This window comes from Argentina silus (assembly GCF_951799395.1).
Source record: "Argentina silus genome assembly, chromosome: 22".
Classification (NCBI taxonomy): Eukaryota; Metazoa; Chordata; class Actinopteri; order Argentiniformes; family Argentinidae; genus Argentina; species Argentina silus.
This window is the reverse complement of record NC_139676.1, coordinates 2,317,732-2,343,761: the sequence shown is the minus strand read 5'-3', so window position 1 is coordinate 2,343,761 and position 26,030 is coordinate 2,317,732. Positions and strand designations below refer to the sequence as shown.

Sequence of the window (26,030 nt, the reverse complement as noted above, 5' to 3'; positions counted from 1 at the left end):
TTTTTACACTCGACATACAAACTTCACAGGAGAAAGGGGAGGAGGGGGGGAGGAGGGGGGGAGGAGGGAGAGGAGGGGGGGGGAGAAAGGGGAGGAGGGAGAGGAGGGGGGGGGGAGAAAGGGGAGGAGGGAGAGGAGGGGGGGGGGAGAAAGGGGAGGAGGGGGGGGGGAGAAAGGGGAGGAGGGGGGGAGGAGGGAGAGGAGGGGGGTGGAGAAAGGGGAGGAGGGAGAGGAGGGGGGGGGAGGAGGGAGAGGAGGGGGGGGGAGAAAGGGGAGGAGGGGGGGGGGGGAGAAAGGGGGGGAGGAGGGAGAGGAGGGGGGGGGAGAAAGGGGAGGAGGGAGAGGAGAGGTGGAAAGACAGAGTGGATCATTAAGATAAGAAGACAGTTGTAGTCTAACAGTGTAAAATGACCTCAGATCTTTATTTCTCATGTTGTTGACTTTATTACCATGGCAACATAAAGAACACTGTTGCTCCCTGTGTTGCCACGGAGACGGCGCCTAGCAACGCCACCACGGAACACAGAGACAACAAACTGAACCGACTAGCCCGGCATCGCCATGGCGATACAGGCTCGGGACACACTAGGACAGGAAGTGAAGCTGTTTCAAAACTTCATTTTAAATTACAAAAAAAGGAAAAGCATTGAATTTCCAGACATGTTGATTCTGGTGATTGTAGTTCTCTTCATCCCTCAGATAAAAACTACAGTCATGGTGCTCCTCTCTCCTCCGTCTCCAGGTGAGACAACAACAGTCTCGTCTGTTTAGAGTCTCTCTTTGCTCTGTCCCAGAGGAGGTCAGAGGTGCTGCTCTCTACTTCCTCTGGAGGCCTTTCCTCTTCCTCCTCTTAAAGAAACAGCAGCACCTGAGAGAGAGAGACAGAGAGAGAGAGAGAGAGAGAGACAGAGAGAGAGACAGAGAGAGAGAGAGAGACAGAGAGAGAGACAGAGAGAGAGAGAGAGAGAGAGAGAAAGAGAGAGAGAGAGAGAGAGAGAGAAAGAGAGAGAGAGAGACAGAGAGAGAGACAGAGAGAGAGACAGAGAGAGACAGAGAGAGAGAGACAGAGAGAGACAGAGAGAGAGACAGAGAGAGAGAGAGAGAGAGAGAGAGAGAGAGAGAGAGAGAGAGAGAGACAGAGAGAGAGAGAGAGACAGAGAGAGAGAGAGAGAGTGTGTAAAGTCGTCTTAACAAATCCAAATCGCCTCTACTTGGAGTCGGAGGTTGAGTGAGAGTAAGAGTGTGTGTGTGTGTCCTTACTTGGTGTCGGCGGCGGTCTCCACCTCGGTCGCCGTGGTGATAGGAGCATTGGAATGTCCCGCCGTCGGGTCATCTGGATTCAGCTCCCCATTGGTCGAACTCATCACCTGCAGAGAGAGAGAGTGTGTAGGGTCGTCTTAACAAATCCACATGGCCTCTAACCCTAACACTAACCCTAACCCTAACACTAACCCTAACCCTAACCCTAACCCTAACACTAACCCTAACCCTAACACTAACCCTAACCCTAACCCTAACCCTAACCTAACCCTTGGAGTCGGAGGTTCCAACAAACAGTTCCATACAAAACGGAGAGACGCGTGTATAAAAATAAACACATTGTTTTATTTTCTCTAAATCATATTAGGGTTAGGGTTAGGCCTAAATCATATTAGGGTTAGGGTTAGGCCTAAATCATATTAGGGTTAGCCCTAAATCATATTAGGGTTAGCCCTAAATCATATTAGGGTTAGCCCTAAATCATATTAGGGTTAGGGTTAGCCCTAAATCATATTAGGGTTAGGGTTAGCCCTAAATCATATTAACCATCTGATCCCCCGACATCCCATTTCCTGTTCCCTTACATCCCTGACATCCATACATTCAAACACAAGGAGACAATGACCACAAGCATTATTCAAATACCATTCAATAAAGAATGTAAATTTAGAAGCAAATATTATCATAACTAAATCAAAGCAATCAATATCATTAAGTTAATAATTGAAAATAATATTAGAAATGTATTATATTAGAAAATTAACATAAATAACATGTAGTTAACATGTAGAGTGATGCACGTATAAAAATAAACAAAATAAACACAAATCATATTGCAATCAGCATTAGCCATCGCTACATTAGCCATCGCTACATTAGCCATCGCTACATTAGCCATCGCTGCTGCTGTTGAAAACCTGTTTGATCCCACCCGACATCCCATTTCCTGTTCCCTTATATCCCTAATATCCATTCATTCCAAACACAAGGGGGCAATGACCACAAGCATTAGCATTCAATAGGGAATATAAACTTAGAAGCAAATATTATCATAATTAAATCAAGAGAGAGACCGAGAGAGAGAGAGACAGAGAGAGAGAGAGAGAGAGAGAGAGACAGAAGGAGAGAGACAGAGAGAGACAGAGAGAGACAGAGAGAGAGAGAGAGAGAGACACAGAGAGACAGAGAGAAAGAGAGAGAGAGACAGAGACAGAGACAGAGAGAGAGACACAGAGAGAGAGAGACACAGAGAGAGAGAGACACAGAGAGACAGAGAGAGAGAGACAGAGACAGAGACAGAGAGAGAGACACAGAGAGAGAGAGAGACAGAGAGAGAGACAGAGAGAGACAGAGAGAGAGACAGAGACAGAGAGCAGCAGTGACAGCAGTACCTGCACCGAGCCCCCCAGCCTATCAGCTGTGAGATGTGAGCCCAGGAGCTCCCTATTGGTCACTGGAGTGGGCTGGGACTCACTTCCTCTGGGCTCTGGAGACTGGTGTGACAGCAAGCAGGAAGGAGGGATGAGGAGGGAGGAGAGGAGGAGTGTAAAGGAGGGAGGAGAGGAGGCGTGTAAAGGAGGGAGGAGAGGAGGAGTGTAAAGGAGGGAGGAGAGGAGGCGTGTAAAGGAGGGAGGAGAGGAGGAGTGTAAAGGAGGGAGGAGAGGAGGAGTGTAAAGGAGGGAGGAGAGGAGGCGTGTAAAGGAGGGAGGAGAGGAGGCGTGTAAAGGAGGGAGGAGAGGAGGAGTGTAAAGGAGGGAGGAGAGGAGGAGTGTAAAGGAGGGAGGAGAGGAGGAGTGTAAAGGAGGGAGGAGAGGAGGCGTGTAAAGGAGGGAGGAGAGGAGGAGTGTAAAGGAGGGAGGAGAGGAGGCGTGTAAAGGAGGGAGGAGAGGAGGCGTGTAAAGGAGGGAGGAGAGGAGGCGTGTAAAGGAGGGAGGAGAGGAGGCGTGTAAAGGAGGGGAAAAACAGAGAGGTTAGAGACAGAAGCAGCAGCTGACCTGCTACCAGGAGAGGAGAGTGTGTGTGGTGTGTTTGTGTGTTTGTGTGTGGTGTGTTTGTGTGTTGTATGTGTGTGTGTGTGGTGTGTTTGTGGTGTGTTTGTGGGCGTGTGTGTGGTGTGTGGTAAGTGTGTGTGTGTGGTATGTGTGCGGTGTGTTTGTGTGTTGTATGTGTGTGTGTGTGTGGTGTGTTTGTGGGCGTGTGTGGTGTGTGTATGTGTGTGTGTGTGTGGTGTGTTTGTGGGCGTGTGTGTGGTGTGTTTGTGGGCATGTGTGGTGTGTGTGTGTGGTGTGTTTGTGGGCATGTGTGTGTGTGTGTGTGTGTGTGTGGTGTGTGTTTGTGGGCGTGTGTGTGGTGTGTGTTACTCACCTGGTTTTTGGTCTGCTGTTGAGTCTTCTCTTTGCTTGACTGAAGGGGCGTGTCACTGGCCACTGGACCAATGGGAGTGGGCTGAGGACAGAGGAGGCGGGGTTAATAGACCAGTTGACTCCTTTATGAACCCAGAACCCCTCAGAGACCCTCATCAATATCTCTCCAATCACATAACAACAACAACACAGTTAAATACACAATTCACTACATCATATAAAACCACAACATATCAGGAGAAACTATCACTTCCTTCACCAACGAGGTCCTCCATCAATCAACACCCTGACCAGACCAGAGATCCACCAGAACATCCAACTGTCCCATCTCTGTAGCAATGAGGTGCACCAGTAGAGACCAGTTGAGACCGGTACAGACCAGCAGAGACCAGTCAAGATCAGTAGAGACCAGTAATAATAAACTTTAATATAATAAACTTTATTTGTATAGCACCTTTCATACATAAAATGCAGCTCAAAGTACTTTACATTTGAAGCATTAAAAAAATATGGCAAGAACAAATAAATACAACATCATAGATGAAAATAAATTAAAACAAATTAGTAGAAATCAATGTAAAAAAAAAAAAAAAAAAAAAAAAAAAAAAAAAAAAAAAAACTTGTTTAGGGGATAAAGCACAAGCTAAAAATGGGTTAGCTAAAAGCCTTCCAGTAAAGCTATGTTTTAAGCTCTTTTTAAAAAAATGTCCACAGAACCAGCCTGTTTGACAGACATGGGCAGGGCGTTCCATAATGTTGGTGCATAACATCTAAAAGCAGCTTCCCCGCTTTGTTTGTGGAGTTTGGGCACGACTAAAAGAGCAGCATTGGAGGATCTAAGGGCTTTTTGTGGTTGATAGGATATTAAAAGGTCAGAGATGTATGAAGGTGCTGTGCCATTAAGAGCTTTGTAGGTCATTAAAAGCACCTTAAAATCAATTCTAAAAGAAACAGGGAGCCAGTTCAGTTCAGCTGAAACAGGAGTGATGTGCTCTCTCTTCTTGGGTTAGGGTTAGGGTTAGGGTAACTAACTAACCCTAACCCAGTTCAGCTGAAACAGGAGTGATGTGCTCTCTCTCTCTCTCTCCCTAACCCTAACCCAGTTCAGCTGAAACAGGAGTGATGTGCTCTCTCTTCTTGGGTTAGGGTTAGGGTTAGGGTTAGTTAGTTAGTTAGGGTTAGTTAGTTAGTTAACCCTAACAGGAGTGATGTGCTCTCTCTTCTTGGGTTAGGGTTAGGGTTAGGGTTAGTTAGTTAGTTAGGGTTAGTTAGTTAACCCTAACAGGAGTGATGTGCTCTCTCTTCTTGGGTTAGGGTTAGGGTTAGTTAGTTAGTTAGGGTTAGTTAGTTAGTTAGGGTTAGTTAGTTAGTTAGGGTTAGGGTTAGTTAGTTACCCTAACAGGAGTGATGTGCTCTCTCTTCTTGGGTTAGGGTTAGGGTTAGGGTTAGGGTTAGTTAGTTAGGGTTAGTTAGTTAGTTAGGGTTAGGGTTAGTTAGTTAGTTAGGGTTAGGGTTAGTTAGTTACCCTAACAGGAGTGATGTGCTCTCTCTTCTTGGGTTAGGGTTAGGGTAACTAACTAACTAACCCTAACAGGAGTGATGTGCTCTCTCTTCTTGGTCTTAGTTAATTCCAATTTCCTTGAAGACTTTTTTGGGAGACCAGTAAAAGTGCGTTGCAGTAGTCTGACCTACTAGTGGTAAAAGCATGAATTAGTTTCTCAGCGTCCTGTGGTGTTAAAAATAGTCGTACTATGGCAACGTTTCTCAGGTGGACGAAAGCTGTCTGGATCACTTTACTAATATGGGGTTTAAAACTTAAATCTGAATCTAAAATGACACCTCGACTTTTAACTTGTGATTTGGTCTGGTGAGCCAGATTACTAAAAATGGTCTCTCTTTGATTTTGGTCCAAGTAAAAATATCTCTTTTTTATCCTCATTCAGATTTAAAAAGTTGTCACTCATCCACTGATTTATGGCTAAACAGGCGGTCAGGGAGCAACGGCTGTCTGGGTTTGTTGGCTCAACAGAAATGTACAGTTGGGTATCATCTGCGTAGCTGTGGAAATTAACATTATGTTGACTAATGATGTTACCTAATGGAAGCATATACCGGGAAAATAGAACCTGTAGCCTAACCCTAACCCTAACCCAGTGAACCTGTAGTCTAACCCTAACCCTAACCCAGTGAACCTGTAGCCTAACCCTAACCCAGTGAACCTGTAGTCTAACCCTAACCCAGTGAACCTGTAGCCTAACCCAGTGAACCTGTAGCCTAACCCTAACCCAGTGAACCTGTAGCCTAACCCAGTGAACCTGTAGCCTAACCCTAACCCAGTGAACCTGTAGCCTAACCCTAACCCTAACCCAGTGAACCTGTAGCCTAACCCTAACCCTAACCCAGTGAACCTGTAGCCTAACCCTAACCCAGTGAACCTGTAGCCTAACCCTAACCCAGTGAACCTGTAGCCTAACCCTAACCCTAACCCAGTGAACCTGTAGCCTAACCCTAACCCAGTGAACCTGTAGCCTAACCCTAACCCAGTGAACCTGTAGCCTAACCCTAACCCAGTGAACCTGTAGTCTAACCCTAACCCAGTGAACCTGTAGCCTAACCCTAACCCAGTGAACCTGTAGCCTAACCCTAACCCTAACCCAGTGAACCTCTAGCCTAACCCTAACCCTAACCCAGTGAACCTGTAGCCTAACCCTAACCCTAACCCAGTGAACCTGTAGCCTAACCCTAACCCTAACCCAGTGAACCTGTAGCCTAACCCTAACCCTAACCCAGTGAACCTGTAGCCTAACCCTAACCCAGTGAACCTGTAGCCTAACCCTAACCCTAACCCAGTGAACCTGTAGCCTAACCCTAACCCTAACCCAGTGAACCTGTAGCCTAACCCTAACCTTAACCCAGTGAACCTGTAGCCTAACCCTAACCCAGTGAACCTGTAGCCTAACCCTAACCCAGTGAACCTGTAGCCTAACCCTAACCCTAACCCAGTGAACCTGTAGCCTAACCCTAACCCTAACCCTAACCCAGTGAACCTGTAGCCTAACCCTAACCCTAACCCAGTGAACCTGTAGTCTAACCCTAACCCAGTGAACCTGTAGCTTAGGTTTCCTCCATGTTCTTTCCGCTTTACTACAGGATCTTTTTAGGTCACCAACTTTTTTGTTCATCCAAGTCATCACTTTTTGTTCATCCAAGTCATCACTTTTTGTTCATCCAAGTCATCACTTTTTGTTCATCCAAGTCATCACTTTTTGTTCATCCAAGTCATCACTTTTTGTTCATCCAAGTCATCACTTTTTGTTCATCCAAGTCATCACTTTTTGTTCATCCAAGTCATCACTTTTTGTTCATCCAAGTCATGCTACAAGACCTTTTTTTAGTCTTTACAAGAGCTACTTTGTCAAGCATGACACCCAGTTAACTATTTTGTTAATAGAATGATTAAAACTATTTTGATCTATGGAATGTGCTAGCTCGGCAAACTGCTGCTCTGCTCTCCTCTCGTGTCCAGGTGCCATGTTTTAATTGTAGTTTCAGGATGATTTGTTAAGGCATTTAATAGGACATTAAAAAATACACAATAATGATCAGACACATTAATATCGTTCACCAACAGACAGTGTTTCTCCCTCTGGAGATGACTAGATCAGGAGAGTCACCGAGGCTGTGGGTAGACCCAGTAACATGCTGTTTTAACTCCAGACCCAGTAACATGCTGTTTTAACTCCAGACCCAGTAACATGCTGTTTTAACTCCAGACCCAGTAACATGCTGTTTTAACTCCAGACCCAGTAACATGCTGTTTTAACTCCAGACCCAGTAACATGCTGTTTTAACTCCAGACCCAGTAACATGCTGTTTTAACTCCAGACCCAGTAACATGCTGCTTTAACTCCAGACCCAGTAACATGCTGCTTTAACTCCAGACCCAGTAACATGCTGTTTTAACTCCAGACCCAGTAACATGCTGTTTTAACTCCAGACCCAGTAACATGCTGTTTTAACTCCAGACCCAGTAACATGCTGCTTTAACTCCAGACCCAGTAACATGCTGCTTTAACTCCAGACCCAGTAACATGCTGTTTTAACTCCAGACCCAGTAACATGCTGCTTTAACTCCAGACCCAGTAACATGCTGTTTTAACTCCAGACCCAGTAACATGCTGCTTTAACTCCAGACCCAGTAACATGCTGTTTTAACTCCAGACCCAGTAACATGCTGCTTTAACTCCAGACCCAGTAACATGCTGTTTTAACTCCAGACCCAGTAACATGCTGTTTTAACTCCAGACCCAGTAACATGCTGTTTTAACTCCAGACCCAGTAACATGCTGCTTTAACTCCAGACCCAGTAACATGCTGCTTTAACTCCAGGCTGTCGAAAATATGAAGGAACTTTATGGCTTCGGCATCAGTCTTCTTATTCACATGGATATTGAAATCGCCATTTGCAATTATCCGATCATAACTAGTGATGGTGACCGATATAAGTTAAAAAAACTGGTCGAGAAAACCTGCCCATAGTTTGGGAGGACGGTATAATGTTAGCAGGAGTATAGCTGGTTCAGCCTTCAGAGTGAAGGCAATATACTCAAAAGAGGAGAAATCACCAAAGCTGACCGTAGTACAACTATATTTGTTTGAGAAGATTGTGGCCATTCCACCCCCAAGTGGAAGAAATTGTAATTTGGGGGACAGGTTTCAACAAGAAACAGAAAGTCTAATTTATTTTCAGAGATAAAGTCATTGATTGTCTTAGTGGTGAGAGTCCCTACATTCAGTAGAACCCTGTTAGTTAAAGATATGTCTGGTTCTAGTGGAATATACTGAGGTACAGTTAAAATGTTAGTTGGGTTTCTGAAATTACAATTTTGTCTGGAGCCTTTGCTTTTCACTGTACATTGGCTCAGGCTGGTGCAGAGTGGAATTGGCCAGCAAGGCTTGGCACCGAACAGAGACCAGGGAGGCCAGGGAGTGCCAGGGAGCGCCAGGGAGGCCAGGGGGCGCCAGGGAGGCCAGGGAGCGCCAGGGAGGCCAGGGGGCGCCAGGGAGGCCAGGGAGGCCAGGGGGCACCAGGGAGGCCAGGGAGGCGCCAGGGAGGCCAGGGGGCACCAGGGAGGCCAGGGAGGCCAGGGGGCACCAGGGAGGCCAGGGAGGCGCCAGGGAGGCCAGGGAGCGCCAGGGAGGCCAGGGAGGCCAGGGAGGCCAGGGAGGCCAGGGAGGCCAGGGGGCGCCAGGGAGGCCAGGGGGCGCCAGGGAGGCCAGGGAGGCCAGGGAGGCCAGGGGGCACCAGGGAGGCCAGGGAGGCCAGGGGGCACCAGGGAGGCCAGGGAGGCCAGGGAGCGCCAGGGGGCGCCAGGGAAGCCAGGGAGGCCAGGGAGCGCCAGGGGGCACCAGGGAGGCCAGGGAGGCCAGGGGGCACCAGGGAGGCCAGGGAGGCGATCAGTGCAGGGAGAGTCTGAATATGGGCAAGGAGGACCCACAGAGACAAACGAGCCAATAAACTGTTCATCCATCTTAATCTGGTTCATCTTAATCTGGTTCATCTTAATCTGGTTCATCTTAATCTGGTTCATCTTAATCTGGTTCAGATTTGTTATTCTGGCTTCACGTTGGACTGTCTTCTGTCTTCTGGCTAAATAGAAGACAGGAGTTGCAGCCAGGTGGGCAGGTAAGGGGAGGCATGATGGTGCTAGGGGAGACAGACCAGTAGAGACCAGTACAGACCAGTAGAGACCAGTGACTCACCAGTGGTTTGCCCACCCAGTCGTACTGGTAGTCGAACACGTAGCCACTGCGATGGAACAGGTCAGTGAAGAGTTGGCGTAGATAGTCGTAGTCGGGCTTCTCAAAGAAGTCCAGCCTCCGGACGTAGCGCAGGTAGGTGGCCATCTCTTCTATAGGGACACACACACACACACATACACACACACGCGAGGTTAACTTGACCCTAACCACTCCTAACCCCAACCTCACCACCCCTGACCCAGCCAGGAGAGCAGACACAGACCTGAACCTGACCACCCATGACCTCTGACCCAGACACAGACCTGACCCCTGACCCAGACCACCCCAGACCTCTGACCCGACCCCGCCAGCAGACACAAACCTGGGAAACTCTCACACAGAACTTCGATGGGTGTGGCTCTCTTGGTGTCGCCGATTTTCTGGTAGCGCTCCTTCAATGTGTCCGCCTGAAACAGAGGGAGGAAAGGAGAGAGAGAAGGGGGGAGGAAGAGAGAAAGACAACATTAAACCATGTCACTGGTTTAGTTGACGTGTGCATTATTTAATGAAGTGTAGAATGTTAAAGGTAAATGGACAGCATGTGTGTGGTTCCTCTCCAGATTGTGGTTGAGAGAGGGTTGCGGTTATGGTTGTGGTTCCTACCTTCAGGCCCTGCCAGGGGAGGCTGCCTCGCAGGAAGTACATGAACATGTGACCAAGCGCTTCCAGGTCGTCCCTTCTGCTTTGTTCTACAGGAACGAAAACAACACTTTACCTCCCTGACGCTGCATCTCAACTCTCTCTCTCTCTACCTCCCTGACGCTGCATCTCAACTCTCTCTCTCTCTCTCTACCTCCCTGACGCTGCATCTCAACTCTCTCTCTCTCTCTCTACCTCCCTGACGCTGCATCTCAACTCTCTCTCTCTCTCTCTCTCTCTCTCTACCTCCCTGACGCTGCATCTCAACTCTCTCTCTCTCTCTCTCTCTCTCTACCTCCCTGACGCTGCATCTCAACTCTCTCTCTCTCTCTCTACCTCCCTGACGCTGCATCTCAACTCTCTCTCTCTCTCTCTCTACCTCCCTGACGCTGCATCTCAACTCTCTCTCTCTCTCTCTCTCTCTCTCTCTACCTCCCTGACGCTGCATCTCAACTCTCTCTCTCTCTCTCTCTCTCTCTCTCTCTACCTCCCTGACGCTGCGTCTCAACTCTCTCTCTCTCTCTCTCTCTCTCTACCTCCCTGACGCTGCGTCTCAACTCTCTCTCTCTCTCTCTCTCTCTCTCTCTACCTCCCTGACGCTGCATCTCAACTCTCTCTCTCTCTCTCTCTCTCTCTCTACCTCCCTGACGCTGCGTCTCAACTCTCTCTCTCTCTCTCTCTCTACCTCCCTGACGCTGCGTCTCAACTCTCTCTCTCTCTCTCTACCTCCCTGACGCTGCATCTCAACTCTCTCTCTCTCTCTCTCTCTCTCTCCCTCCCTGACACTGCATCTCAACTCTCTCTCTCTCTCTCTCTCTCTCTCTCTCTCTCTACCTCCCTGACGCTGCGTCCTTGGCATTTTGATGTTGATAGACCAGTTGTGTGTGTTGGTGTGTGTGTGTGCTGACCTTTGCCCAGGTGTGTGTTGATGCTCATGTATCGTGCGGTGCCGGTGAGGCTCTTGTGCTCCCGGTAGGGGATGTGCTTGCGGGTGTCGGGGTCCAGGTACTCCTTGGCGAGACCGAAGTCGATGATGTGGATGTGGTTCTGACGCCGGCTGCCAGGGCGACCAACCAGGAAGTTCTCTGGCTTCACGTCGCGGTAGATCAGACTCCTGGTGTGGACCAACTCCATCCTGGTTATCTGAGGGGTGGGGGGATGAGTGTGTGTGAGTGAGTGTGAATGAGTGTGTGTGTGTGAGTGTGAGTGAGTGTGTGTTTGAGAGTGTGTGTGAGAGTGTGTGAGTGAGTGTGTGAGTGAGTGTGTGAGAGATTGTGTGAGAGATTGTGTGAGAGAGTGTGTGTGTTTGAGAGTGAGTGAGTGAGTGTGTGAGTGAGTGTGTGAGAGATTGTGTGAGAGATTGTGTGAGAGAGTGTGTGTGTTTGAGAGTGTGAGAGATTGTGTGAGTGAGTGTGTGTGTGAGTGTGTGAGTGAGTGTGTTTGAGAGTGTGAGAGATTGTGTGAGTGAGTGTGTGTGTGTGTGTGTGTGTGTGTGTGAGTGAACTCTAAAGAACTCTGTGATCTACTAGAGTCCATCACCACAGGCCTGGTCTAGTGGTCTAGTGGGGTCTAGTGGTCTAGTGGGGTCTAGTGGGATCTAGTGGTCTAGTGGGGTCTCGTGGTCTAGTGGGGTCTCGTGGTCTAGTGGGTTCTAGTGGTGTCTAGTGGGGTCTAGTGGTCTAGTATAGTTTAGAGTGGTCTAGTATGGTCTAGTGTGGTCTAGAGTGGTCTAGAGGTTGTACCAGCTGGATGGCGGTCATCAGGACGGTCTTCAGAGAGAAGGTGCGGTCGCAGAGGTCAAACAGGTCCTCCAGACTGGGACCGAGCAGCTCCAGAACCATTGCATTGTACTTCCCACATGGACCAAAGTAAAACACCTGGGGGACACCCTCTATATATATATATATATATATATATATATATATATATATATATATATATATATATATATATACACACACACACACACACACACACACACACACACATTCAGGACCTCAGGAATACAGAGAAAGGGAGTGTTAGGGTTAAGGTTAGGGTAAGGGTTAGGGTAAGGTTAGGGTAAGGTTAAGGTTAGGGTAAAGGTTAGGGTTAGGGTAAAGGTTAGGGTTAGGGTTAGGGTAAAGATTAGGGTTAGGGTAAAGGTTAGGGTAAAGGTTAGGGTAAGGTTAAGGTTAGGGTAAAGGTTAGGGTTAGGGTAAGGGTAAAGGTTAGGGTTAGGGTAAAGGTTAGGGTTAGGGTTAGGGTAAGGGTAAAGATTAGGGTTAGGGTTAGGGTAAGGGTAAAGATTAGGGTTAGGGTAAAGGTTAGGGTAAGGGTAAAGGTTAGGGTAAGGGTTAGGGTAAGGGTAAAGATTAGGGTTAGGGTAAAGGTTAGGGTTAGGGTTAGGGTAAAGGTTAGGGTAAGGGTAAAGGTTAGGGTAAGGGTTAGGGTAAGGGTAAAGATTAGGGTTAGGGTAAAGGTTAGGGTTAGGGTAAGGGTAAAGGTTAGGGTTAGGGTAAAGGTTAGGGTTAGGGTAAAGGTTAGGGTTAGGGTAAGGGTAAGGGTTAGGGTTAGGGTAAGGGTTAGGGTAAGGGTAAAGATTAGGGTTAGGGTAAAGGTTAGGGTAAGGGTAAAGATTAGGGTTAGGGTAAAGGTTAGGGTTAGGGTTAAGGTTAGGGTTAGGGTTAAGGTTAGGGTTAGGGTTAGGGTTAAGGTTAGGGTTAGGGTAAGGGTAAAGATTAGGGTTAGGGTAAAGGTTAAGGTTAGGGTTAGGGTTAGGGTTAGGGTTAAGGTTAGGGTAACCTACCTGAAGAGCCCAGCTGTTTATAGAACCTGTACTCCAGGTGGAGCTGTGGAGCTCTGGATTTGATTGGCTCCTGGAGATGGAACACACATCATGAGGAGGGGAAGTGACATCATCAAGGACAACTGTAACGCTGAATAATCAATAAACGCCGGGGTCAGGGGTCGTACCAGTTTGATGGCCACGTATTCGTTGGTGTAAAGGTTCTTCCCGAGGCGCAGCTCTCCGAAGTTCCCACAGCCGATCTTCTTCCCCACGCGGAAGTTGGGTCCCACCATCAGCACCCCCGAGCTGCGGCCAGACCTGCTGCCCCCCGTCTTTGACATCCTCCTCCCTTCCTCCGCCTCGGCCTTCCCCCCCGCCCCCCCTCCTCCTCCCCCTCCTCCCCCCCCTCCTCTCTTGTCAAAGTCCATAAGCTTGTGGTACCCCGGCCTCTCCACGGTTACGCCACTGCCATGCAGTCCTCAACAACTCCTGGGGGGCTGGGGGGAGGGGCTGGGGCTGGGGGGGGGTGGGGGCTGGGGGGGGGTAGGGGCTGGGGGGAGGGGTGGGGGCTGGGGGTTGGGGCTAGGGGGGGTGGGGTGGGGCTGGGGGGGTAGGGGGGGTGGGGTGGGGCTCTTCTGTGTGATGAGCTTTCTTACATCAGAGGTGGAACTGACAGTTGAAACTACAGACGCGGTTAGGGTTAGTCTGGGGTCAGGGTTAGTCTGGGGTTAGGGTTGGTCTGGAGTTAGGGTTAGTCTGGGGTTAGGGTTAGTCTGGGGTTAGGGTTGGGCTGTGGTTCCCTGGTGGTCTAGTGCTCCTCTGTCCTCCAGATCCAACATCAGAGCAGGAACCCTCTCTACTGGTACCTAGTGCCCTCTCTACTGGTTAGGGTAGACCAGTTCTACTGGTTCAGGCTGAGACCAGTACAGCCTAGCTACTGGATCCACAGGCGGGCCAGGCCAGGTGTTGCATTATCGCCCCCCGCTGGTCAGAGTGGGAGGTGCAGGAGGCTGGTGACAGCAGCTGACCCTCCTAGACCTGGGGAGAGAAGCTGCATTAGCTTAGCATCATTTCATACTCAGCAGGACTAGCATTAGCTTAGCATCATTTCATACTCAGCAGGACTAGCATTAGCTTAGCATCATTTCATACTCAGCAGGACTAGCATTAGCTTAGCATCTTGACAGAGTTGTAGGTCTAAGAGGGAGACAGGAAGTCTGGTGTTTCTGAGTTTCTAAAAATAAACACATCCGTCTGCTGCTCTGGACCAGCCTGAGGGACGGCCCTGTGTGTGTGTGTGTGTGTGTGTGTGTGTGTGTGTGTGTGTGTGTGTGTGTGTGTGTGGTGTTGCCCACTACTATCAGATTTAATAGAGATTTAAGAGACGTCCTCTCCATAGACAGTCATGTGTTCATCATCATCACCTGACCCTAACCCTCAGAACCCTAACCCCTTCATCATCATCATCACCTGACCCTAACCCTCAGAACCCTAACCCCTTCATCATCATCACCTGACCCTAACCCTCAGAACCCTAACCCCTTCATCATCATCACCTGACCCTAACCCTCAGAACCCTAACCCCTTCATCATCATCACCTGACCCTAACCCTCAGAACCCTAACCCCTTCATCATCATCACCTGACCCTAACCCTCAGAACCCTAACCCCTTCATCATCATCATCACCTGACCCTAGCCCTCAGAACCCTAACCCCTTCATCATCATCATCATCACCTGACCCTAACCCTCAGAACCCTAACCCCTTCATCATCATCATCATCATCACCTGACCCTAACCCTCAGAACCCTAACCCCTTCATCATCATCGTCATCACCTGACCCTAACCCTCAGAACCCTAACCCCTTCATCATCATCATCATCATCACCTGACCCTAACCCTCAGAACCCTAACCCCTTCATCATCATCAGGTTAGAACTGTTTACTGCCTGTCCCTCTTTCATGTCTGGTAGATATCTGCTGTGAGGTTTACACACACACACAGATTACCTGTGTGTGTGTGTGTGTGTGTGTATGTGTGTGTGTCCAGTGGTGACTAGCTGCAGTAACGTTACAACTGAACATGACAGTTGTCTGCATGTCACGTGTTCAGGCTGATACCATGGGAACAACACAGCAGCACCGTCTGTGAGATTCCATGTCTGTCTGTGTTTCCATATCTGTGTGTGTTTCCATGTTTGTGTGTGTGTGTGTGTGTGTGTGTGTGTGATTCCATGTCTGTGTGTTTGTAGTTAAACACAGAAGACCAGACTACCTGATCCGGATGCTCCCGGGCCACACCACTAGCTAACCCGTTCCTACCCGAGCTAAACCAGACAGTCATACAACAAACTGGAGAACAAACTGGTGTCGCTAAATGACTCCGCAGGCAGAAATACTGAGCTAATGTTAGCTAATGCTATGACTACTTCTGCTAAGTGTTGACTCATTTGTTATGATAGCATTAGCGTGCTCATGCTAGCTGGCTAACCGAGCCTCCTCCCCAGTGAAGCCGCAGCGGCTCCGGATCACCTCAACCTTCTAGACACCCAGCTCATTGGCCCCGCTAGCGTTACAGAACAGCCTCTTCTGAGCCGGCTGACAGACTCAGGTCCCGGGCTTCAACAGTCGACTAGAACACGACGCTCAGGACATCCGAGTTCCTGTGACGTTCCGCATGAATGAAACACAACGGTAGCTGCGGTAGCTGCGGTAGCTGCGGTAGCTGCGGTAGCTGCGGTAGCTGCGGTAGCTGCGGTAGCTCCTTCATCCGGTCAGGATCGATGGAAAGCTAGCTAGCTAGGTGGCTAACTAGCTAGGTCTCTCCCCCCACATAATAATACACACATTCGGCTAAACAAAACACGAGCAAAACAAGTGTAAAATAGCTTCACTTACTCCGTTTGGGTTTAAGACACAAATAATCCCATTTCATTGTTATTTAGTCATTTTCTTAATTTCATTTTCCGCCTCTCTCGTGTCTTCAGCCTCGCCTGTCAGGCTGGTCGTCATCTGCGCTGTTCCAGCTGCCCGTCGAAGGGCGGCCAACAACGTCAGCTACGTCAATTACGTCAGGTTCGTCAACTACGTCAACCACGTCAGCAACGTCAGTTACGTCAACTACGTCAACGGCTGCTGTAGGAAGTCAGTCGGGGGCGTGACGTCAGCTGGACTGAAGTAACTCTGGGAAGTCAAACAGACCAATGTTACTAACCCTAACCCTAACCCAACCCTAAACATAACTAACCCTAACCCTAACCCAGCCCAACCCTAAACATAACTAACCCTAACCCTAACCCAACCCTAAACATAACTAACCCTAACCCTAACCCAACCCTAAACATAACTAACCCTAACCCTAACCCAGCCCAACCCTAAACATAACTAACCCTAACCCTAACCCAGCCCAACCCTAAACATAACTAACTGTAACCCTAAACATAACTAACCCTAACCAACCCTAACCAACTTTAAACATAACTAACCCTAACCCAAACCAACCCTAAACATAACTAACCCTAACCCGAACTAACCCTAACCAACCCTAAACATAACTAACCCTAATCCTAACTAACCCGAACCAACCTTAAACATAACTAACCCTAACCCTAACCAACCCTAAACATAACTAACCCTAACCTGAACTAACCCTAAACATAACTAACCCTAACCCGAACTAAACATAACTAACTCTAACCCGAAACATAACTAACCCTAACCCGAACTAACCCTAAACATAACTAACCCTAACCCTGACCCGAAATAACCCTAACCCTAAACATAACTAACCCTAACCAACCCTAAACATAACTAACCCTAACCCGAACCAACCCTAAACATAACTAACCCTAACCAACCCTAAACATAACTAACCCTAACCCGAACCAACCCTAAACATAACTAACCCTAACCCGAACCAACCTTAAACATAACTAACCCTAACCCAAACTAACCCTAAAAATAACTAACCCTAACTAACCCAAACCAACCTTAAACATAACTAACCCTAACCCTAACCCTAACCAACCCTAAACATAACTAACCCTGACCCGAACTAACCCTAACCCTAAACATAACTAACCCTAACCAACCCTAAACATAACTAACCCGAACCCGAACCAACCCTAAACATAACTAACCCTAACCATATAGCAGAAAGAAAATATAAATCTGAATTTATCAGGCAGACAGACAACAGACAGACAGACAGACAGACAGGCAAGAAAGCAGGCAGACAGGCAGGCAGACAGACAGGCAGGCAGACAGACAGAACATTAATTCCATGCAAAAGCGAGTAAATCAATGCTCATCTCTACCGCTTCATGGAATGAATTGTTGTGGTCGGTAGATGGCGTCCAAGAGCAGCAGGACCAGTCAGCCTGCCGTCTTCTGCCTGCCGCCCCAACAGCGCTGAGCACGGAGGAGATTAGCCGGTGATTACTGCCGTTACCGGCTGATTCAGACAAATACCGGCTGATTCAGACAACTACCGGCTGATTCAGACAATTACCCGGCTGATTCAGACAACTACCGGCTTCATATGAACCCCGCAAGATACAGTCGGAAGACGCGGTAACGCGGCCACCTGAAGCGGTAACGACTTCACTGTCACAGTGTAATTCCTGCAGCTGAGGTCTGAACAGCGGCTAACTGGCTGCTCATCATCATGAACGTGTTTGTTTCGTGTGAAAGTGCTTCCACAAGACACATAACATGTTACTGTCCATATATACATATATAAATATATATTAGCGTACGTGGTGTAACTTGTTGTCACTTACTGCCAGCCATGTGGTGAGCTTTGGGGCGTGGACCTCTCTCCTCACCCTCACCCTCACCCTCACCCTCACCCTAACCCTCACCCTCACCCTCACCCTAACCCCTAACCCTCACCCTCACCCTCACCCTAACCCCTAACCCCTAACCCTCACCCTCACCCTCACCCTCACCCTAACCCCTAACCCTAACCCCTAACCCTCACCCTCACCCTCACCCTCACCCTCACCCCTAACCCTCACCCTAACCCAGGCAGGGCCAAATATCTGCTTCGTTATTGTGTTATTGTTACTTTTAAACCTTAACAAATATCCTAAATAATGTGAAATAGTGTCCATTTACCTTTCAGTTCATGTTATCATTACACTTACTGCAGAAAACTGTCAGTGTTTTCTTTTTAGAAACAGTGTCTATACAGTTAGTCTGTGTTACTCTGTAGTTAGTCTGTAGTTAGTCTGGGTTAGTTTGTAGTTAGTCTGTAGTTAGTCTGTTGTTAGTCTGTAGTTAGTCTGTGTTAGTCTGTAGTTAGTCTGCAGTTAGTCTGTGTTAGTCTGTAGTTAGTCTGTGTTAGTTTGTAGTTAGGCTGTTGTTAGGCTGTAGTTAGTCTGGATTAGTCTATAGTTAGTCTATGTTAGTCTGTAGTTAGTCTGTAGTTAGTCTGCAGTTAGTTTGAAGTTAGTCTGCTGATGAGCAGGAACGCAGCAACCAAGTGAAAAGAGGAAGTTGAATAATGAACATGTGTGTCTGAATGGGTTAGGGTTAGACAGGGTTAGGATTAGACAGGGTTAGACAGGGTTAAGGTTAGACAGGGTTAGGATTAGACATGGTTAGGGTTAGACAGGGTTAGTTTTAGACATGGTTAGGGTTAGGGTTAGATAGGGTTAGGGTTAGACATGGTTAGGGTTAGACAGGGTTAGGGTTAGACATGGTTAGGGTTAGATAGGGTTAGGGTCCAGGGTTCCCTCCGACCCTGGACCCACTGCAGTTCGCATATAGACCAAACAGATCTACAGACGATGCAGTTTCCCAGGTCCTCCACACCACTCTCTCCCACCTGGACAGGCAGAAGGGGGGCTATGTGAGAATGCTGTTTATAGACTATAGCTCAGCGTTCAACACCATAGTCCCCACCAGACTGGCTGATAAGATGATTGGTCTAGGACTGAACATTCCCCTGTGTGCCTGGATCCTGGACTTTCTGACGGCCAGGCCACAGGTGGTCAGGGTGGGTAGACACACCTCCAGCTCACTCACACTGAGCACAGGGTCCCCCCAGGGCTGTGTCCTTAGTCCCCTCCTCTACTCCCTGTACACCCACGACTGTGTGGCTAAGTCCAGCGAAAACTCCATCATCAAGTTTGCGGACGACACGGTCGTGGTGGGGCTGATCTCAGATAACAATGAGAAAGGCTACCTGGACGAGGTGGCGGACCTGTCACTCTGGTGTCAGGAGAACAGTCTCATCCTGAATGTCTCCAAGACAAAAGAGCTGATTGTGGACTTCGGGAGAGCACAACAACTAAGGGCCTACACACCGCTGGACATCGGAGGGACTGCTGTGGACAGGGTGAGCAGTTTTAAATACCTGGGAGTCCACATCTCAGAAGACCTGACCTGGACTACCCACATCATTTCTCTGGTGGGAAAGGCAAGGCAGCGCCTGTTCCATCTCAGGCAACTGAGGAAATTCAGAGTCTCCCGGAGGATCCTTCAGTCCTTCTACTCTGGAGCTGTGGAGAGCATCCTGGCTGGCAACATCACCGTCTGGTACGGTAACAGCACGGCCCAGGACAGGCGAACTCTGCAAAGGGTGGTACGCCTGGCAGAAAAGACCATGGGAGCTCCAACCCCCCCTCTCCATGTCCTGTACACCAGGAGGTGTAGGACCAGAGCATACAGGATTATGAAGGACCCTCACCACCCGAAACATGGACTGTTCCAGCTGCTGCGGTCAGGAAAACGCCTCCGCTGTCATGCAGCAAAAACAGAGAGGCTAAGACTGAGTTTCTTCCCCCATGCCATCAGAATCATCAACGATGACCCCACCAGTGCCCCCCTCAAGTCACTCACACATGCACTGTCATTCTAACACATATGCACACACATAATCATCCATCTGCTATTTATATTGCTTACTGGCTATACTGTTCATATTGTTTATACTGTCCATACTGTATATTTTTTAGTACTTCTATTTTTATTTTATTGTATTTTAAAACTTATTGTGTTGTTGCACTACTCTGTGGCACTGTCACTTTTGCATTTCACTGTATACTTGTATGCACGTGACAAATAAAGAAATCTTGAATCTTGAATCTTGAATCTCTTGGTTAGACAGGGTTAGGATTAGACATGGTTAGGGTTAGACAGGGTTAGTTTTAGACATGGTTAGGGTTAGGGTTAGACAGGGTTAGGGTTAGACGGGGTTAGGGTTAGACATGGTTAGGGTTAGACATGGTTAGGGTTAGACAGGGTTAGGGTTAGACAGGGTTAGGGTTAGACAGGGTTAGAGTTAGATGAGGTTAGGGTTAGACAAGGTTAGGGTTAGGCAGGGTTAGGGTTAGACAGGGTTAGGGTTAGATAGGGTTAGGGTTAGACAGGGTTAGGGTTAGACATGGTTAGGGTTAGACAGGGTTAGAGTTGACATTAGACAGGGTTATGGTTAGATAGGGTTAGACAGGGTTAGGGTTAGACATGGTTAGGGTTAGGGTTAGACAGGGTTAGGGTTAGACGGGCTTAGGGTTAGACAGGGTTAGGGTTAGACAGGGTTAGGGTTAGACAGTATGTATTTGTTAAATGTATTTGAGGTAAGTCACTTTGGATAAAGGCGTCTGCTAAATGCCAACAATGTAAATATAAATAAATGTAACTTCTGAATTGACCAACATTTTGGAAACATTGTGTCTGGAAAATAACGTTGACAATTTAATAACCATATTCAAAATATATTACGAAATGATTTTGAATCATCATCTTGAATTAATGAAATAATTAGCCCCAAATCATTTTATCCAGTCCTCAATTTCCATATTTCCTCCTCCGCTCCGTGCCTACATTTCCCAGAGTGCACCGCGACGCAAGAACGCCGCCATATTGAACCTCCAGAACGCGCTGGATCAGATCCACAACATCTAATGTAAGTACGTAAACAAACACATTTAAACGCTACACGGTTGTTATTAATACTCATAGCTAGGATCTGTTCTGTAAAAGGACTCTTATTGACCGGATTTGGTTAAAAAAAAAAAAAAAAAAAGGAGGAATAGATCGCGGATATTCCAGCAGCTTTGAAGAGATCGACTCACCGTCGCTTCTGTCCGGTCTGCTGTGGGCTTTGACAGCGAACATCCATGTCCTCCTCTCCTCTCCTCTCCTCTCCTCTCTCTCCTCTTCTGACAATTCATTTTCAGTTAAAATGTAAAACATAATTCTCAATGTTTACTGTTTCCCGTTGAACCGATTGTGTCTTCGCACATCAGTAGCTTAGCTAATGGCCAGAGAATCCAACACAAAGACCAACGCTAGTGGAGCTAGCTAGCCATGTAGCTAACGGTAGACCAGTTGGTCTAATGTTAGACAGACCAGCTAGTTAGACAGGCCAGGTAGTCTAATGTTAGACAGACCAACTGGTCTAATATTAGACAGGACAGCTGGTCTAATGTTAGACAGATGATGTCCTCTCTCCTCAGTCATGTGACTGTCCTCTCTCCTCAGGATGACCCAGACAGTCCAGACCAACGGGGTTCAGCCCCTCAGCAAGACCTGGGAGCTCAGCCTCTACGAGCTGCAGAGGACCCCCCAGGTAACACACACACACACACACCTGGTAACACACACACGCACACACACCTGGTAACACACACACACACACACACACACACACACACACCTGGTAACACACACACACACACCTGGTAACACACTTACATTTACATTGCATTGGCATTTAGCAGACGCCTTTATCCAAAGCGACTTACAACAATACATTTGTTTAAGTAAGTGAATCATCTATCCAACAGTAATCATAAGACAATGTAATCAATGCTCACACCAGGGTCCATTGGCAGTCGTAATGCCAGTAGGCTATTTTTATTTATTTTTTTAAATATATTTTATTAGCAGGAGAGAACTTGTACAGGGGGGTAGCAGGGGAGAAGAGGTCTCAGGGTTAGGGTTAGTATAGGGGGTTAGTGAGGGTGAAGCGCTCTTTAGGAGGGACTGTTAAGATGTAGCCTGAAGAGATGGGTTTCCAATCTACGGCGGAAGATCGGAAGTGACTCTGCAGTCATGACAGCAGTGGGAAGCTCATTCCACCAGTGGGGCGCCAGGACAGTGAAAATCCGTGACCGAGTAGCACGGCCACTGCATCCACGTAGAGGCGGCGGTGCCAGGTGGGCAGCCGAGGTGGACGAGCGGAGTGATCTTGCAGGGGTTTTGGGGGCTAACCATTGCTTGCAAGAATGGAGGGGCTGTTCCCTTTGCCGCCCGGTAGGCGAGCACCAGGGTCTTGAATTTGATGCGAGCTGCTACCGGGAGCCAGTGGAGGGTGCGGAGGAGGGGCGTGACATGGGAGAATTTGGGGAGATTGAACACCAGACGAGCGTCAGCGTTCTGGATGAGCTGCAGAGGCCTAATGGAGGAGGCGGGGAGACCGGCCAAGAGTGCATTGCAGTAATCAAGGCGAGAGATTACGTGCTTGGACCAAAAGTTGTGCTGCTTCTCTGGTGAGGAATGGATGTATCCTTCTGATGTTGTAGAGGAAGAATCTACAGGAGCGTGTTGTCGCTGTGATGTTCGCCACACAGGATAAGTGGTTGTCAAGGATCACCCCAAGGTTCTTGGTTGTATGGGCGGAGGTCACAGTAGAGTTATCTACTGTGATGGAGAAGTCTTGGAGAGGGCAGGCTTTCCCTGGGAGGAAGAGCAGCTCAGTCTTGTCAAGGTTGAGCTTGAGGTGGTGGGCTGACATCCAAGCCGAGACACGTGTTGCCACCTGTGAGTCAGAGGGGGGGGAAGAGAGAAAGAGTTGAGTGTCATCTGCGTAGGTGTGGTAGGAGAAACCATGTGAAGAAATTACAGAGCTGAGAGATTTGGTATAGAGAGAGAACAGTAAAGGTCCAAGGACAGAGCCCTGGGGGACCCCAGTGGTGAGGGGTCGTGGAGAGGACAGCGATCCTCTCCACGTCACCTGGTTGGAGCTACCGGCCAGGTAGGATGCAAACCAGGAGAGTGCAGAGCCAGAGATGCCCAATTCTGAGAGGGTGGAGAGGATTGGGTGGTTTACTGTGTCAAATGCAGCAGACGGGTCCAGAAGAATGAGAACAGAGGAGAGGGAGGAAGCTTGAGCGAAGTGGAGAGTCTCTGTGACAGCGAGGAGAGCAGTCTCAGTAGAGTGCCCAGCTTTAAAGCCGGATTGGTGAGGGTCAAGGAAGTTGTTTTGAAGGAGATAGTTAGACAGTTGGTTAGAGACAGCACGTTCAAGGGTTTTAGATAAGAAGGAGAGAAGGGATACCGATCTGTAGTTATGGACAGCAGACGGGTCAAGAGTTGGTTTCTTGAGAAGAGGCTTGACTCTGGCTTTCTTGAAGGCCGCTGGGACAGATCCTGTGGATAGAGAGGAATTGATTAAGGTGGTAAGGAACGGAAGGAGGTCTTTGGAGATGGATTGGCGAAAGGGGGAGGGGATAGGATTGAGGGGGCAGGTGGTTGCCCGCTTGGATGTGACCAGCTTTAGAACATCCTCAGGGGAGAGGGGGGAGAAATCTGATAAACCAGAGACTGGGTGTTGCACAGTGGGTTTGGGAGGAGAGGTAGCATTGTTGGTGAGAGGTAGAGGGAAGGAGCTGCTAATGTCATCAACCTTCTTTTCAAAATAGGTGACAGTCATCCGCATACAGAGAGGAGGGAGGAGGAGGAGTGAGGAAAACAGTTTCCTTGGGTCAGAGACAGAGGATTGCATTTTGGAATGGTAGTAAGCAGCTTTAGCAGCTGATGCAGAGGAGGTGTAGTTGAGGAGAGAGAGAGATAAGGGTCTAGGTCATCAGGGAGGCCAGATTTTCTCCATTTCCTCTCAGCTGGAGCCCTATTCTACAAGCTTGCAGGGTTTCAGACAGCCAGGGAGCGCGTGGAGTGGATGGTGCCGGCCTTGAGATCTGTGAACAGAGAGAGTCGAAGGATGAGGACAGAGAGGACAGGAGGGTGGAGGAGGCTGCATCAGTGGATAGAATAGAGAAGGATTCAACAGAGGGTAGGGCGAATAAGACAGAGGAAGATAGAGAGAGAGGGTACGCAGGTTGTGACGAGAGGATACAGTGTGGGTAGAGACTGACTGGGAGGGGGAGGATTTGAGAGGGAGGGAGAAGGATACAAAATGATGGTCCGAAACCGGAAGAGGGGTAACAATGAGGTTTGAGGTATGGGAGGATCTTGTGAAGACAAGGTCAAGCTGATTGCCCGCCTTATGAGTGGGAGGAGAGTGGGACAGGGTAAGGCCGAAGGAGGAGAGGAGGTCAGGTGCTCCAGATGAGTGAAGCTTCCCTGACTGGATGTTGAAGTCTCCCAGTAGTGTGAGCGGTGTGCTGTCCTCAGGGAAGAAGCTGAGAAGGACATCCATCTCATCTAAGAAGTTGCCAAGCTGACCTGGAGGACGATAGAGAACAACAATGTGAAGTTTGACAGGGGAGGTGACAGAAACAGCATGGAATTCAAAGGAGGATATGGACAGGTGTGACAGGGGAAGGACATTATGTGACCACTTAGGCAAGATGAGGAGTCCTGTTCCTCCTCCTCGACCAGAGAGTCTAGGGCACAGGTGTCAAACTCATTCCATGGAGGGCCGAGTGTCAGCAGGTTTTTGGTTTTTCCTTTCACCTGCTGACACTCGGCCCTCCATGGAATGAGTTTGACACCTGTGGTCTAGGGGAATGAGAAAAGGAGTAGGCATCAGAGAGGGCTGCCGGAGTAGCTGTGTTTTCCGATGTAATCCATGTCTCTGTGAGAGCAAGGAAGTGGAGAGACATGAATCAGGCATAGGCTGAGATAGCCTCTGCTTTCTGGACCGCTGACTGGCAGTTCCAAAGTCCTCCTGTGACAGTGAAGTCGTGGTCAGTTGAGCATGGTGGGTAGATTAGATTGGAAGGGTTGTGAGTGGAGGTGTAGCGTTGATGTGTCCTCCTAATGGAGGAAATAACAGGAATGGGGAGAAGCACATTGTGATTTTTTGCCGGTGGAGAGGGTTAGTGGGCAAAGTATACACAATACACTCAGGGTAATGAAGAAATTATCAAGATAGAATAAAAATACTTAGTAGTATGGCCTTCCTCTCAGGCCTTCCTCAATGGACTCCACAGATAGACTCCGATGTCTTCGTGGTCCAGGGTGATCGTCACTTCTATGATTGCTGATGACTAGCAGGGTAGCATCCCCTCCCACCTGACGATCAGTTAACGACCAGACAGGTTTCACCACTCAATCCCAATGTATTAGTCGTGGTCCAGGGTGAGCAGGAGTTAAATAGTGTTTAGGCCCTCCCACTGGAGATTGACAGCACTTCACAGCTAATTGACTTCAAACAGATGGCTTCCAATAGAAACTACTTAAGGCAGGACAGCCAAACAAACAACTCTTAATAGCACTCTGATTAGAGACAGACTAAACTGATTTACTCAGACTGGAGAACAGGCTTCAGGCAGGATAGCCACTGATAAAAAACAAAAAAACTCCTAATAGCACTCTGACTAGAAACAAGATTAAACTGATTTACTCAGACTGGAGAACAGGCTTCACCACTCACTCAATCCCAAATGTGTGTACACTCACACACACACACACACCTGGTAACACACTCACACTTGGTAACACACACACACACACACACACACATGGTAACACACTCACACCTGGTAACACACACACACACACACACACATACCTGGTAACACACACACACACAGACACACACACCTGGTAACACACACATACACCAGGTGACACACACACAACATGGGGTAACACCCATGTTTCCTTGCGTGGAGTCAGAAGATTTAGTTTTGGTTTCTCGTCATAAAGACATCAGCTAACTGACACACTCCCTTTTTTAATGAGAGGGTTAAGGTTAGGTTAGGTTAGGGGTTAAGGTTTGGTTAGGGTTAGGGTCGCCTTCATCCATCTACGCAACTGTACTTCTGCTTCTACTGTCATTAAGTATCATTGTCTTTATTTCAGACAAACGCTGCTGGCGTATTCTGTCAAAACAAACAAACTAAATGTTAAACCTCATACAGGCTAGAAGGAATATCCAGATATCCACTCACCAAGCACTTTATCAGGAACCTGTACTACTTCTCATGGTGGAGGAACACCTGTACACCTTCTCATGGTGGAGGTGGTGGAATGGTGTGGGGAATGTTTTCTTGGCAC

At 48.4% G+C, this 26,030-nt stretch overlaps 2 protein-coding genes across 8 annotated transcripts in view; one reads left to right on the top strand and one right to left on the bottom strand.

Moving 5' to 3' along the window:
• Positions 1-332: 332 nt before the first annotated feature.
• On the bottom strand, positions 333-15,867 carry LOC310821717 (casein kinase I-like). Of its 5 annotated transcripts, none has more exons than XM_083693877.1 (12): positions 15,735-15,867; positions 13,020-13,872; positions 12,853-12,922; positions 11,807-11,955; positions 10,973-11,207; positions 10,029-10,114; positions 9,748-9,832; positions 9,387-9,532; positions 3,625-3,705; positions 2,652-2,753; positions 1,261-1,367; positions 333-868 (listed from the first exon to the last, which is right to left on the bottom strand). In XM_083693877.1, exons 2-12 carry the CDS (start codon positions 13,260-13,262, stop codon positions 817-819), a joined length of 1,356 nt encoding a protein of 451 aa, XP_083550003.1. In that variant the 5' UTR covers positions 13,263-13,872; positions 15,735-15,867; the 3' UTR covers positions 333-816. The 5 variants fall into 5 exon arrangements, with proteins under 5 accessions (XP_083550003.1, XP_083550005.1, XP_083550002.1 ...); XM_083693876.1 differs by having other exon boundaries at positions 337-868; positions 9,387-9,535; XM_083693879.1 differs by lacking the exon at positions 2,652-2,753 and having other exon boundaries at positions 335-868.
• Positions 15,868-20,710: 4,843 nt separating this feature from the next.
• rnf2 (ring finger protein 2) overlaps positions 20,711-26,030 on the top strand; it is an 8,170-nt gene continuing 2,850 nt past the window's right edge. Inside the window, exons 1-2 of one of the 3 annotated variants that reach the window (XM_083693600.1) lie at positions 20,711-20,748; positions 21,327-21,414. In XM_083693600.1, the coding sequence (XP_083549726.1) occupies positions 20,747-20,748; positions 21,327-21,414 (90 nt within the window). In that variant the 5' untranslated portion in view covers positions 20,711-20,746. Of the gene's footprint in view, positions 20,753-20,855; positions 20,933-21,326; positions 21,415-26,030 lie in introns of those variants that run through there. The other 2 variants (XM_083693601.1, XM_083693602.1) reach the window with 2 other exon arrangements.

Coding starts and splice junctions, on each gene's coding strand:
- LOC310821717 (XM_083693876.1), bottom strand. CDS start 13,262: ATGGACTTTGACAAGAGAGGAGGGGGGGGAGGAGGGGGAGGAGGAGGG. Junction 11,956..12,852: donor TAAACAGCTGGGCTCTTCAG/GTAGGTTACCCT, acceptor ATATATATATAG/AGGGTGTCCCCCAGGTGTTT. Junction 3,706..9,386: donor ACTGGGTGGGCAAACCACTG/GTGAGTCACTGG, acceptor CTCTGTCCTCAG/CCCACTCCCATTGGTCCAGT.